Genomic DNA, 14,705 nt, shown 5'->3' with positions numbered 1-14,705 from the left:
ACTTTCATATTGTTCTTGCACCTTCAGCATCCTCTCCATCTGCCCTGCAGCAACACATGGGAAGCTGTGGAGAGAGGAGCTTTAGGGGAATGTCCTGAGCAAGCCTTTAGGCACCTGCTTCCCTGCTTCCCAGGGGAATGAGGGGCAGAAAGGCCCCTGGGCTGTGACTGCCAAGCAGCACCTGATGCACTTGGGGAGAAGACCCTCCTGTAATCAATCCTCCCTGAGGCATTAAGGAGCCCTTGAAGCGGTTGATTTGGTCTCTGTCAACCCCCTTTGGGGCTGAAATGAGCTCTTCCTCATTCCCTTCAACTGAAATGGGCCCTTAAATGTTCCTTTCTTTCATCTGACTTATGCACCCCCAAAAGGAGGATTTCTGCACACTCTGGCTCCTCAGTCCTCCTGCTCAGCGTTACGGGTGGGACACCAGCCCTGGGCTTGCTGGTGAGGGTCCCTGCGATGCCAAGGCCTTCTCCTTTCATCCTTTCTCCCAGATGAGGCCCTTGAAAGTTACTTCATGGCTGCTCTGGCCACATATTTATGGGGAAACCTCTTGGTTTCAGCCTGGGCTGTACGCAGAAGGTAACTGCTTTGTAAGGAGGAGAAGGATGAAAGATGGGAGTGGAAGCGGTTCGGTCTGCTAAAGCCCTAATGTGCCTTATGGGCACTTCCATGATAATGGCACTAGAAGGGAATGACAAACGCAGCCCAGTTTGGTCCTTATGAAAGCACTTTTCCCTGTTCTGGCTTGGGCAGTGACTGTAGCTGCTGCTAAGCGATGGGGATGCTCACATGGAGACAGGATCCTCGGTGGATGCTGGGGAGGGTGGAAGGAGGAGCCCTTTGCACGGGCACAGCCCCTGGTGTTGGCTTTGGAGGCTGCATTTCTGTGTGACAGGGGCTGGGGCAATGGGAAGAGGCGCCTCCGGTGCTCCAGTGACCGCTTCTCCCTTCACTCCTCGCAGCCGTCCTGGACGCCGGGCTGGGTGCTGGAGGAGGCTGCGCTGGGACCGGGCGCCATCCTCACCTCTGCGGATGCTCAGGCTTGGGACATCGGCCAGGAGGTTTCCCCTCGGGGGCAGGAGGCCAAGAGGGCGGTGTAAAGCTCATCTCAGCCCGCCTGGAGCAAGCCCTCAGCCTTCACGAGAGCCCGCTGCTGGTTCGGACTGGGGCCAGCTCGGGCAGGGCAGGGCTCCTGCTCCCTGTTACCCGGAGTGCTCCCTGGTGATGGGGCTGGGTGTGTTTTGGCTCGCTGTGGATATCAGAGCCACTTCTGCCCTGCGGCCCCACCTTTAACTGTGTGGAAATGACTTTTCCATAGCTACTGGGGATGGTGGAAAAGACTCAGTGATGTCTTTGTTCCATCTCCCTGCTTAATCCCTTGGGAAAACCATCTATAGGATGAAAGGCTCTGGGAGGAGGTGGCGGGTGCAGAAGATGCAGCCTCTGGTCCTGCTGCTGGTCCTTTGCCTGGCTGAGCCTCCCTGGGCTGGGATTTGCCCTCAAGCAAGGTCCTGAATAACAGGAGCAAGTAATTGCACGGGAGGGTGTCATCCATGTGCCCAGAATGAAGAGTGCAGCCTCTGGTCCTGCTGCTGGTCCTTTGCCTGGCTGAGCCTCCCTGGGCTGGGATTTGCCCTCAAGCAAGGTCCTGAATAACAGGAGCAAGTAATTGCACGGGAGGGTGTCATCCATGTGCCCAGAATGAAGAGTGCATCCATCAACAGCAGTGTTACGTAGAACTCTCCATCAGTGCCTACCCGTGCGTGGTGCAAAGGGATTCACCTGTAGGGGCAGGGAAACGGAGGCTCAAAGCACGGCTTAGCTCCACATCCCCTTCGTGTTTTGCGAGGAAATGGGTTTGGCGTCCCCCGTTTGGGGCAGCTTGCACCGAACTCGAGGGCCGGCTCCTCCTCTCCTTCCCAAGGGCAGGAGGAGCAGAGATCAGGGGTCTCCATCCTCAGCGGCGCAGACCACAGCCACGAGCCGGGGCTCCCCCCAGCAACGGAGCCGCGCTGATGGCTGTGCCGGGGACCAACATCCCCGTGCCCCATGGGGCTCATCCCTTCGGGCAGGGCACTGCTCCCATCCCTGCGGTCCCCGTCTAGCCGCGGATCTGCAGGGGGTGAAGCTGTTTGGGAGCCACTTCCCAAGACAAATCTGCCTTTAGGGGCAGAGCTTTGAGCTTGGCTTCTCCATCCACGCGGTGCGGGGGACGCCGGGCAGAATCAGGCCCTTCAGTTCACTGGAGGGCAAAGTGGGGTTTGGGAACGTCACGGAGCAGCTTTCCCGTGAGCATCTCCTGCTCCAAGGTTCCTTCCGCAGCTTCTCTCGCTGGCTGGTGCTGCTCCATAGGGTGCTTTGTGCTGCTCTATAGGGCATGGAAGAAAACGCCCTTTAACAGCAAGGTGAGATCCTGGAAGTGCGGGATTGGGAAGTGAGCAAACCCATTCGTTTATGTGGTGTGAAAGGGGAAGAGCCGGCCTGGATTTGCTGTCAGGAAGAAAACCAGCCTGGATCTGGGAAATCCAATTTGGAAAGCACGGCTGCCTCTTCCCTGGAGCCAAAGCATCCAAGGCATGGGGCTGGTTTCCATGAACAGCCATGGTTGCGCTCATCACCAACAGGGTGATGCTGTGGAGTGATGCTGGGGGTGATGCTGGGAGTGATGCTGTGGGGTGATGCTGGGGGTGATGCTGTGGGGTGATGCTGTGGGTGATGCTGGGGGGTGATGCTGGGGGTGATGCTGGGGGGTGATGCTGGGGGTGATGCTGGGGGGTGATCTGTGGGGTGATGCTGGGGGTGATGCTGGAAGTGATGCTGTGGGTGATGCTGGGGGTGATGCTGGGGGTGATGCTGGGGGTGGTGCTGGGGTGATCTGGGCTGGGGGTGATGCTGGGGGCTGTGATGCTGGGGGTGATGCTGGGGGTGATGCTGTGGGGTGGGGCTGGAGGTGATGCTGGGGGGTGATGCTGGGGGGTGATGCTGTGGGGTGATGCTGGGGGTGATGCTGGGGGGTGATGCTGTGGGGGTGATGCTGGGGGTGATGCTGGGGTGATGCTGTGGGGTGATGCTGGGGGTGATGCTGGAGGTGATGCTGTGGGGTGATGCTGAAGGGGGTCACTAACCCAAAGGACATGGAAAACCACACCGGGTGCATTTGGGGCCTGATGCTGCATCCCTTGTGCTGGGCTGAGCACTTCCACCAACTCCACTCCACTGCTGGCCTGTCCCAGTGTGGCTTTGTTATATATAGAGATGTTGTGCTGCACGGGGCAATTATCACCCCCTTCCCAGCCGGAGGCTCCAGGGTGACCCGGGAGCTGCCGCTTTTAATGCAGCCCTTTCCATCGGCATGGATGTGCCTCTGCTTCCTGAATACCCTTAAGTACAGGGTGCCGGTCCCAGCTGCGGGGAGTGGGCGGCGTTGGTTTGGCTGTCTCTCGGGAGCCCGTTCCCGTAACTGGGAAGCCAGGACCGGCTTAAACCTGCTTTAATTCCCGCAACCAGGAACGTGCGCATCCTCCCTCGGCTCCTGTGTGCAGCCCGAGGCTGGAGCTGGCACAAACGCTCCCAGTGAAACGCGGCTGAACAGCAGCTCCGGGTGGGAAATGCTCGGCGCTTGAGTTCCCCTCTTCAGAAGCCTGGGATGTGGCGAGGGAGAAGGGGCTGCCCCCAGGCTCTGTGCCCCCCAAGCCCCGATATCAGCCGTTTGGGGGACCACGTTTTCAGAGGAGCCAAAGGGAACCCATCCCGGGGGGCAGGAGGGGGAGATTCCATCCTGACGATGGGAAAGTGATGTAAAATGGGATTGTCCCGCAGCGAGAACAGGAACAGGACTGCTTCAAGGCAAAGCTCTGACCTCTGCGGTTGTCCCCGGTCTCTTGGTGGCTGTTGGAATTGCCATTGGAAATAAGGGAAAGGGGATCATCCGCCCCCAACCCTAACCCTGGGAAAACCCAGGCAATGGGGCCAGGGGGGACTGTGCAGTGGGGAGAGGGGGCGATGAGTGAAGGGGGTTTGAGCCCAGGTCCTATTGACCCCCCCCTCCTTCTGACCCCTTCCTCCTGGGGCAGAGGCATCCCCGGAGGAGCAAAGAGCAGGGATTGCCCTGAGGAGTGAGGCTGCAGCTGGGGACAGGGGGAAAAGGGGTCCTGGGGAGGGGTCACAAAGGTACTGAAGGGGCTCAGGGTGATGCTGGAGACAGGGGGTGTCACTAACATGCTCATGGGGATCAGGGTGATGCTTGGGGGGCCTCAGGGTGGTGCTGGGGGGGTGATGATGGAGAGGGGGGATCACTACTGTACTGAACGGGATTAGGGTGATACTGAAGGGGATCAGAGTGGTGGTTGGGGGGGACTCAGGGTGATGCTGGAGGGGGTGAGGCTGGAGACGGGGGGGTCATTACTGTACTGGCAGGGATCAGGGTGATGCTGGAGCAGCTCAGGGTGATGCCGGGGGGTGATGCTGGAGAGGGGGGGTCACTAAAGCACTGAAGGGGATCAGGGTGATGCCGGGGGGTGATGCTGGAGAGGGGGGTCACTAAAGCACTGAAGGGGCTCAGGGTGATGCCGGGGGGGGGTCACTAAAGCACTGAAGGGGCTCAGGGTGATGCCGGGGGGGGGTCACTAAAGCACTGAAGGGGCTCAGGGTGATGCCGGGGGGTGATGCCGGAGGGGGGGGGTCACTGAGAAGCTGACGGGGCCCCAGCGGGGGTCGCTGCAGGAGCGGGCCCATTGAACCCTCCCCGGTCGCTGCTCCCCGACCCCCCCGGCCCTGCCTCCTCCCTCCGCCCGCCGCCCCCCCCCCCCCCCCCCCCGGCCCTGGGCGGGGTTTGTCCCCGGCTCCGGGCGATGGCGGAGCCGGTGTGAGCGGCACCGGGGCTGCAGCCGGCAGCGGCCCCCCCTGGCCCCGGGGGGGTGCCGGGCCCCGCCATGCCCGCAGGCAGCAACGAGCCCGACGGCATCCTCAGCTACCAGGTGGGGGGGCAGCGGCGGGGGGGGCCGGAGGATGCTCCGTGCATGCTCACTGCGGCATTGCCGATGGCGGGGGGGGGGAGGCGTCTGCAAAGGGGGATGGGTGCATGGGGGGGGTCTAAGGGGGAGGGGGGTGCTTGGGAGGGGGCTGTAAAATGGGGGGATGTGGGGGGGGTGCGAGGCACCTGCAAGGTGGAGATGGGGGGCGAGGGGTGCAGGAGGGATGTGAGCGCGGTGCCTGTTGGGGGGCTCCCCGCTGGGCCCCCCTCGTCCCTTGCATCTACGTGTGGTGATGCTGTGGGTCCTTTGGAGGGGGAACAACGCCGCTGCCCCCCACAGAGCCCCACGACACCCGTCCCGGGGGGGGGAATGCTTTTGTGTCCTCCAGGCGCTTTGTGCCCGGTGTTGGGGTGCAGGTGCCCCCCCCCCCCGCCCCTTTCAGCATCTCCTTGCCTGACCCCATGGGATTTGGCTGCGGGAGCTGCTCCTGGTGGCGGATGAGGTGGGAATTGATTCATCTGGAATGGGAGCTCCTGGGAAGGAGGGAGAGGAATTCACACCTCCCCCTGCAAGCGCTGACACGTCCTGATGGTGCTCGGCTGGGACCTGCGTCCTTCCCCACACAGCCCCGCTGTGGGGCCCTGTCCCCTCCCATTGCAAGCGCCCGGCTCCAAGCCCACCACAGCTTAAATCCTGGTCCAGGACCCGGAGGGGGCCCAGTGAAGGATGGAGCCACCAGGATGGGGCTTTGCCCATTCAGGATGGAGATGGAGAGGGGCAGGGAGGGGGTCTCCTGCTCCCCCTCCACAGCAGCCCCTGGTTTGGCTCTTGCTACCCTCATCCCCTAACACCACCAGGATGAGGGTTACCAGCCCCGTTTCGGGTCAGTTGATGACATTGACCCTCCCTCCCAGTGCTCACGTGGGGGCTGGCCCCGAGGTTTGCATGGTCATAGGATGCTCTTGGCTTCCCCAGCACCACGAGCACCCCAAGCCCAACCTGAGCCCCTCTGCTTTGTCCCCGCTTACAGCAGAGCTTCCCCAGGGCAGGAGGAGCAGCACTGAGCCGGGTGGATGAAGGCGCCTGGCAGCAGGATGGAGAGGGAAGGTACCCAGCCTGGGATGGGATAACATCCTAGAGCCGTCCCTCCTTCCCGCTCCATCCCATCCCAACCCTGGGAAATCCTTGGATCCTCCAGCAGTCTCCTCAGGGAATTAACCCCTCTGAGCCCATTTGAGCGGCCCCATGGGGACCGAGGGAGTGTGGAATGGGGGCATTTCCTTCGGTCGCATCTCCCCGCCAGGCTCGGGATGGTTCTGGGAAGGGCGATGGGATACCCGCAGGTGCCCCTTGTTCTGCTTCCTCCTGTGTTTGCTCCTGAAGCTTTAATGTCAATAATAGAGGAGCAGAGCCTGGATCAGGATGGGATTTGAGCTGATGAGGCCTCGGTGTCACCTTCCCCCCCTGTGCTATTTAACACCCTGGGTCACCTTTCACAGGTTCCCTTTGTGCTGAGGGAGTTCACTGGAGCAAAGGAGCTGTTAGGATGGGAATAGAGGAATAGCTCAGCTGGGAAAATGAAGCAGGGCTGGAAATGGTGAGGAGAGGGGGAAAAGCCGCTTCCCTGGCCCTTTCCGTGCCGTGCAAGGACTGCCTCTGCCTGATGGGGTTCACTGCAGCACCAAGGGGATGGAGGCCACGACTCTGTAATGGTCGCTCCTTGTGCCCCTGCTGTTGATGCTCTCGATGATGAACCTGAACCAGGGCTTGTACAGTGATGGCTCTGGAGGAGTCACAACCACAGAGCCAGGGAATCAGCCAGGGTGGGAAAGAGCTTCAAGATCCAGTCCAACCATTCCCAGCCCTGCCAAGGCCACCGCTGCCCCATGGCACTGAGGCCTCATCTCCACGGGCTGTGAGCACTTGCATGGACGGTGCCTGCAGCCCTGCCCTGGGCAGCCTGTTCCAATGCCTGAGCACCCTCTGGGGCAGGAATTGTTCCTCAGCTCCATCTAAACCTGCCCTGGTGCAGCTTGAGGCCGTTCCCTCTTGTCCCATCCCTTGGTCCTTGGGAGCAGAGCCCAGCCCCTCCTGGCTCCATCCTCCTGTCTGGCACTTGGAGGGAGCCAATGCAGGGGCACAATCCCTGCCCTGGCCCTGCTGCTGCCTCACTGGTGCTGAGCCAGGCCAGGATGCTGGGGGCTTCCTGGCTGCCTGGGCACAAGCTGCTCCTGCTCAGCTCCATTCATCCAGCTCCTTTCCCATGGGCAGTTTCCAGCCGCTCTTCCCCAAGCCTGGAGCCTTGCAGGGGGTTGTTGTGGCCCCAGTGCAGGACTTTGCCTTCTTGAACCTCATCCCATTGGCACAGCCATGGAGCCAGCCTGGCCAGATCCCTCCGCAGAGCTTCCCACCCAACCGGGTGTCAGCTCAGATCCACTGAGGGTACCCTGCATCCCCTCATCCAGATCATCAGTGAAGATCCTGAGCAGCACCCAGCCCTGAGGGACACCACTGGATGTGACACCCTTCACCACCGCTCTTCGGGCTCTGCCATCCAGCCCGTTTCCACCCCATCCAGCCCACGAGCAGGCAGCTTCTCCAGCAGAGCCCTGCAGGAGACAGTGCCAAAGGATTGCTAAGATCCAAGCAGACCAAAGGGCTGCAGGCAAGGGGGGGGCACCGGGAAAAGGATGGGAAAGCCGGAGGCACCGGGAAACGCGGTCCCGTGGTGAGTGCCAGGAGCTGGCATCGAGCTGGGTCTGCCGTGGGGCGCCGGGGACCAGCGGCATCGCCAGCATCCGCTCCTCCTGCTCGGCGCATCCGGTGGCGTGGCGAGGCGGTGATGCTGCTCCTGATGGGGCCATGGGGAGCAGAGCCCACGGCAGCGCCTGCGGCTGAAACCCCTGCGCAGCACTGCAGAGGTTTCCTTTGCGTGGTGACCAGATTTTGGCTTTCTTGGGGAGCTCCTGTCCAGGCCGGCAAGGGAGGAGAAACCCGGCGGCAGGAGCGGGTTTTCTTCAGCCTTGAAGACATTCATGGCCATTGGAAGAGCAGCCCGAAGAGGGGGAAGGAAAGGAGACCCCAGGTGTTTCCAGGAGGCCCTTCCAAAGCTGCAGCTGCGGCTCCAGTGTGAGATGCGATTGGCTTTGAAGGCACTAAGCCTGGTAATCCCCTTCCCGGCCGGGGTGGCAAAGGGAAAGAGAAGCAAAACGGCTCCCTTCTGCCTGCTCCTGTGCTCCTGCAGCCCTGCCAGCACCAACCCCAGCCCTGCCAGGCCAAACCCGATGCTCTCCATGCTCCACGCAGGTGAAGCTTCACCCTTGCAGGTTCCCGAGGGCCTTCGGATGCTGTCGGTGGCCGTGTCCTGTGCCCAGGTGCCATCTAGTGAGGCTCGCAGGCATCACCGCGGAGGGGAAAGCATATATACCTCCAAATCCCATTACCGACAAGAGAGGAGATGCTGGAGGAGGAGGCACACAGAGGAGTGATGCTCATGGACCTGCATGGCCGCAGGGGTGGACGATGGCTGGAGCGGGACAGGGGAGCTGTGCACAGGGAGGACATGGAGGTGATTCAAGGCAGCCAAGGGCAAGTCCTGCCTGACCCACCTGGAGGCCTCCTGTGGTGGTGCAACTGCACCAGGGGGCAGACGAAGGGATGCAGGCGTTGTCTGCCTGGAGCTCTGTAAAGCCTGAGGATGCTGGGGAGGGAGCTGCATCAGGGGCTGGAGCCATGGGACCAGGGGTGATGGGTTCAGAGTGGAACGGGAGGAGTTCAGGTTGGAGATAAGGAAGTTCTTCCTTGTGAGGGTGCTGGGACACTGGGATGGATTGAATGGAGAAGGTTTGGATGCTCCATCCCATCAAGGGCAGGTTGGACACAGGGGCTTGGAGCACCCTGCTCCAGTGGAGGGGTTGGAGATGGAGGAGCTTTCAGGTCCTTTCCAACCCAAACCACTCCATGATTCCAGGATTCTATGACCCAGAGGGTAGCGGTCAATGGCTCAGTGTCTGCATGGACACCAATGGTGGCCCTCGGGGGTCTGTACTGGCACCAGCACTGTTTGATACCTTCAGTGACACAGACAGTGGGACTGGGGGCATTGCCAGCACATCTGCAGATGGCTCGAAGCTGAGTGGTGCAGTTGATGTGCTCGAGGGGCAGGATGCAGGGTGCAGGATGCAGGGTGCAGGGTGCAGGATGCAGGATGCCATCCAGAGGGACTTGGCCAGGCTTCCATGCAACCTCATGAGGTTCAACGGGGCCAAGTGCAGGCTCCTGCACAAAGGTTGGGGCAATCCCTGGTATCAACACAGACTGGGGGCTGGAGGGCTGGAGGGGACCCCTGAGGAGAAGGAATTGGGGGTACTGGTGGGTGAAAGACTGGACTTGAGCGGGCAATGGGTGCTTGCAGAACAGAGGCCACCCCTATCCCGGGCTGCATGCAGAGGTGTCAAGCACCTTGATCCTGCCCCTTTGCTCTGCTCTGGAGTCCTCAGCACAGGAAGGGCATGGACCTGATGGAGAGGGGCCAAAGGAGGGCACAAAATCGCTCCGAGGGACGGAGCAACTCTGCTGTGAGGAAAGGCTGAGAGCTGGGGCTGTTCCCAAGAGAGAGGAGAAGGCTCCTTAAGGGGAGGCCTTACTGTGGGCTCTCAGTGCTTAAAAGGGGCCTACAAGGAAGATGGGGAGAGACTTTTCAGCAAGGCCTGTTGTGGTGGGATGAGGGGTGATGGCTTTAAACTGAAAGAGGATTCAGGCTGGATGTGAGGAAGCAATCCTTTGCAATGGGGGCGGTAAAAGCCTGGCACAGGCTGACCAGAGAGGTGGTGGATGGATCCCTGGACACGTCCAAGGCCAGGCTGGACGTGGTTCTGGGACCCTGCTCTAGTGGCTGTCACCCCTGCCCATTGCAGGGGGTTGGACTCGATGAGCTTTGAAGGTCCCTTCCAACCCAAACCGCTCCATGTTCTACAAACCCAACCTGTACCTTCTCCTCCTTGCTGAACAGAGGCAGGACGAGGAGGCAGTGATTGACCAGGGAAGAACCAGCAACGTCGTCAACATCCACTATGAGAAGGAGGAGCTGGAAGGTGAGCGTGCGCTGGGATCCTGCTAGGGGACCACCAGTGCACAAAGTGTCCTTCGCTCCCCATTGGGCTCCTTAGCGAAGCAGCTCAGTTCTGGCAGCGTTTAGGGATGCTCTGGCTGACAAAGAGAGGGGAAAAGCCCCCCATAGGGCTGCCTTCCTCAAGGGGCTGCTCATGGCTCAAGGTGGAACTGATTTGATCTGCTGTCAATCGAGGCCTTTAAACACGGTCCCTCCTGTCGCAGGCTGCGCCGCCCAGCAAAGCTGGGCTTTGAGAGCAGTCCCAGTGCCATCAGGGTGCTTTTGGGTGACCCAGAGCCATCGTTTGCCACCGTGGTGGCAAGGGCTGAGCGATACCGCTCCGTGCCCGCCAGGGATGCAGGGAGCGCCCCGCGATGGGAAGCCGCTCTTTCTCCGCGCTTCCATCCCGGCAGCATCGAGCGATGCCGGCGCTGCTTTCCCGCAGGCCACCGGACCCTGTACGTGGGGGTGCGGATGCCGCTCGTGCGCCAGAGCCACCGGCACCACCGGCCCCACGGCCGCAAGGAGCGCAAACGGGAACGGGAGAAGGATTCTGCCCCCGCGGAGCAGGGCGACCACTGTGAGTCCTCCCTGTTATCCCCAGGGAACGCGGGGAGGGAAAGCCCCCCTTTCCCCAGGCTTCCCCCACTTGTTTTGTCGGTTTAAGGCAGTGGAAAGGGGAGTCAGGGTGCTGAACCTCATCCCGTTGGCCCTGATCCCCCCCCTGCAGGGGGATCCCTCTCTTCTTCCCGAGCGGGATCCGGGCTTTAAAGGGAAATGCGGGGAAGGAAAGCAGCCCATCCCATGGGAAGCTGGAGCGGCTGCTTCTCCTTCCCCATGGCTCTGTGCAAGCCTGGACAGCCCCAGGGCAGAGGGAGCAGATGGACCCTTTATGGCTGGGCTGACGCTGGTCCGATGCCCGCTGTGCACGGGAGCGGATTGCGGCACAGTAACGGGACGGGGCTCTGCCTTCTGCCCCCAGTCACCCCGTCCCAGCGGGTGCAGTTCATCCTCGGGACCGAGGAGGACGAGCAGCACGTCCCCCATGACCTGTTCACCGAGCTGGATGAGATCTGCCTCAAGGAGGGCAAAGATGCCGAGTGGAAGGAGACGGCGAGGTAAAGCCCTGCCGCGGGATGAGCTCTGCCAGTGCAGGAGCGGGCGTGCGTGACGGTACCCACAGCTCCATCAGTGGGGCTGGGGCTGGCCCGTGCCGTGGGGCGGACGGTGCCCGGTGTCCGCAGGTGGCTGAAGTTTGAGGAGGACGTGGAGGACGGCGGCGAGCGCTGGAGCAAGCCCTATGTGGCCACGCTCTCCTTGCACAGCCTCTTTGAGCTGAGGAGCTGCCTCGTCAACGGCATGGTGCTGCTGGACGTCTGCGCCAACAGCATGGAGGAGATCGCAGGTACCGCATCCCCCCAAGCGAGCTGGGCTTGGGGAGCAGGCACGCAGCAGGTCCACGGCTCTTCCCTCCCATAGGGCTCCCTTGGAAAGCGATCTGGGGGCTTAGAGGGCATTCCCCAGCCAGAAAGGAGCGCGTGTCAGGGCTTAGCTCTTGGCAATGCGGGTCTGTGCAAGAGCTGAGCCTCAGTAAGGAAGCTCTTTACCGCAAGTCATTTCCTTTTCCTTTTCACCTGCCTCAGCTTCAGGGTGGAGGAGCTTGAAAGGCAGAGCTCACCACTTATCGCTGGTCAGTTATCACTTTATCAGTCTGCCGGTTTAGCAGCTTAGCAGTTACCAGTTGATCACTTTATCAGTCTACCAGTTTATCAGTTTACCAGTTATCAGTTTATCAGTTACCATTTTATTACTTTATCAGTTATCAGTTACCAGTTATCAGTTATATCAGTTATCAGTTATACCAGTTATCAGTTACCAGTTATCAGTTATACCAGTTATCAGTTATATCAGTTATCAGTTATACCAGTTACCAGTTTATCAGTTATCAGTTACCAGTTATTAGTTATATCAGTTATCAGTTGTCAGTTACCAGTTATATCAGTTTATTACTTTGTCAGTTATCAGTTATCAGTTATATCAGTTACCAGTTATCAGTTATAAGTTATCAGTTATATCAGTTATCAGTTACCAGTTATCAGTTATAAGTTATCAGTTATATCAGTTATATCAGTTATCAGTTAGTCATCAGTTTCCAGTTATCAGTTATAAGTTATCAGTTATATCAGTTATCAGTTATATCAGTCATCAGTTACCAGTTATCAGTTAGTTATCAGTTATATCAGTTATCAGTTATATCAGTCATCAGTTACCAGTTATCAGTTATATCAGTTATCAGTTATATCAGTCATCAGTTACCAGTTATCAGTTATATCAGTTACCAGTTATCAGTTATATCAGTTATCAGTTAGTTATCAGTTATATCAGTTATCAGTTATATCAGTCATCAGTTACCAGTTATCAGTTATATCAGTTATCAGTTATATCAGTTATCAGTCAGTTAGTTACCAGTTATCAGTTATATCAGTTATCAGTTATATCAGTTCATACCAGTTATCAGTTATATCAGTTATCAGTTATATCAGTCATCAGTTACCAGTTATAAGTTATCAGTTATATCAGTCATCAGTTACCAGTTATCAGTTATAAGTTATCAGTTATATCAGTTACCAGTTATCAGTTACCAGTTATCAGTTATATCAGTTATCAGTTATATCAGTCATCAGTTACCAGTTATCAGTTATAAGTTATCAGTTATATCAGTCATCAGTTACCAGTTATCAGTTATAAGTTATCAGTTATATCAGTCATCAGTTACCAGTTATCAGTTATAAGTTATCAGTTATATCAGTTACCAGTTATCAGTTATAAGTTATCAGTTATATCAGTTACCAGTTATCAGTTATAAGTTATCAGTTATATCAGTTATCAGTTATATCAGTCATCAGTTACCAGTTATAAGTTATCAGTTATATCAGTCATCAGTTACCAGTTATCAGTTATAAGTTATCAGTTATATCAGTTACCAGTTATCAGTTATAAGTTATCAGTTATATCAGTTACCAGTTATCAGTTATAAGTTATCAGTTATATCAGTTACCAGTTATCAGTTATAAGTTATCAGTTATATCAGTTATCAGTTACCAGTTATCAGTTATAAGTTATCAGTTATATCAGTTATCAGTTACCAGTTATCAGTTATAAGTTATCAGTTATATCAGTCATCAGTTACCAGTTATCAGTTATAAGTTATCAGTTATATCAGTTATCAGTTACCAGTTATCAGTTATAAGTTATCAGTTATATCAGTCATCAGTTACCAGTTACCAGTTATAAGTTATCAGTTATATCAGTCATCAGTTACCAGTTATCAGTTATAAGTTATCAGTTATATCAGTTATCAGTTACCAGTTATCAGTTATAAGTTATCAGTTATATCAGTTATCAGTTACCAATCAGTTTCTCTGGCAGAGGATGGTTCTCAGCCAACAGCATCCCTTTCCCTGTAGAGAGAGGCTGAACTCTGTTGCAGCTCCTTGCTAAGCGAGGCTGCGCTCCAGTCCTGGGGGTGCTGTGCTCAGTTCTGGGGGTGCTGGGCTCAGGTCCTGGGGGTGCTGGGCTCAGTTCTGGGGGTGCTGGGCTCAGGTCTGGGGGTGCTGGGCTCAGGTCTGGGGGTGCTGGGCTCAGGTCTGGGGGTGCTGGGCTCAGGTCCTGGGGGTGCTGGGCTCAGGTCCTGGGGGTGCTGGGTTCAGTTCTGGGGGTGCTGGGTTCAGTTCTGGGGGTGCTGCTCTCAGTTTTGGGGGTGCTGCTCTCAGTTCTGCGGGTGCTGGGCTCAGTTCTGGGGTGCTGCGCTCAGCCCCATCCCTGCTCTGAGGCTCGCTCCCCTTTGCTCCCCTTTGCCCCCCCAGAGCTGCTCCTGGGCCAGCAGGAGCCGTGCTCGGAGCTGGAGGCGCGCACGAGGGCGCGGGTGCGGGACGTGCTCCTGCGGAAGCATCGCCACCAGAACGAGCGGAAGCGCAACAACCTCCTCCCCATCGTCCGCTCCTTCGCCGACGGCGGCAAGAAGCAGCCGGAGCCGCCCCTCCTCGAGAAGCCAGGTCGGCATTCCCACGGGACGCGCCCCCGGGAGAGGGGCTCTGCCACGCTTGGGTCCCGTTCCTCACCTCCTTCCTCCCGCAGCCCAAGCTCTCGGCCCGCATCCTTCCCCCACCGCTGCAGAAGCCAAGAACGGGGTCCCCCCCGAGGCCAGCACCATGGATTTGAGCAAGGTGAAGCACACGGAGCCTGCCTGTGCCTCTAGGGCCGGATTTGCTCCTTCAGACTCCGCTGCTCTTGGGGCTCTTGCCTCTAAAGCCCTTGTCGTGCCCAGGCGGAGCTGCACTTCCTGAAGAAGATTCCCACTGGAGCTGAGGCATCCAACGTGCTGGTGGGGGAGCTGGACTTCCTGCCCCAGCCCATCGTGGCCTTCGTCCGCCTCACCCCCGCTGTCCTCCTCTCGGGCATGACGGAAGTTCCCATCCCAACAAGGTTGGAATGAGGAGCGCAAAGGGTTTATTATAACCCCCCCCCCCAATGAACAGCATCGGATTGCACGCATCACCCTGGCATCCCAAGGGCAGAAGGCCACGTTTCTCCCACTCACATCTCCTCACCGTTGCTTC

The 14,705-nt window shown here is 57.9% G+C and overlaps 2 protein-coding genes across 4 annotated transcripts in view; one reads left to right on the top strand and one right to left on the bottom strand.

Annotated features, from left to right (window-relative positions):
• The window catches only part of CELA1 (chymotrypsin like elastase 1), a 21,598-nt gene extending 16,743 nt beyond the window's left edge, over window positions 1–4,855 (bottom strand). Inside the window, exon 1 of the mRNA XM_057430976.1 lies at window positions 4,851–4,855. The gene's annotated coding sequence lies outside the window, so the exon portion shown is untranslated. The remainder of the gene's footprint in view (window positions 1–4,850) is intronic.
• SLC4A8 (solute carrier family 4 member 8) overlaps window positions 4,840–14,705 on the top strand; it is a 23,914-nt gene continuing 14,048 nt past the window's right edge. For 2 of the 3 annotated variants that reach the window (XM_057430971.1, XM_057430969.1), the window contains exons 1-8: window positions 4,840–4,979; window positions 9,988–10,069; window positions 10,532–10,666; window positions 11,069–11,204; window positions 11,331–11,491; window positions 13,953–14,141; window positions 14,224–14,312; window positions 14,414–14,571. In XM_057430971.1, coding sequence (XP_057286954.1) covers window positions 4,935–4,979; window positions 9,988–10,069; window positions 10,532–10,666; window positions 11,069–11,204; window positions 11,331–11,491; window positions 13,953–14,141; window positions 14,224–14,312; window positions 14,414–14,571 — 995 coding nt within the window. In that variant the 5' untranslated portion in view covers window positions 4,840–4,934. Of the gene's footprint in view, window positions 4,980–6,359; window positions 6,476–9,987; window positions 10,070–10,531; window positions 10,667–11,068; window positions 11,205–11,330; window positions 11,492–13,952; window positions 14,142–14,223; window positions 14,313–14,413; window positions 14,572–14,705 lie in introns of those variants that run through there. The other variant, XM_057430970.1, reaches the window with a different exon arrangement.

The sequence above is a fragment of the Pezoporus wallicus genome, unplaced genomic scaffold, assembly GCF_028554395.1.
Source record: "Pezoporus wallicus isolate ANWC-B61680 ecotype Strahan unplaced genomic scaffold, APGP_CSIRO_Pwel_v1 contig_9469, whole genome shotgun sequence".
NCBI classification, from domain to species: domain Eukaryota; kingdom Metazoa; phylum Chordata; class Aves; order Psittaciformes; family Psittacidae; genus Pezoporus; species Pezoporus wallicus.
This window is presented reverse-complemented; position numbering and strand designations above follow the sequence as displayed.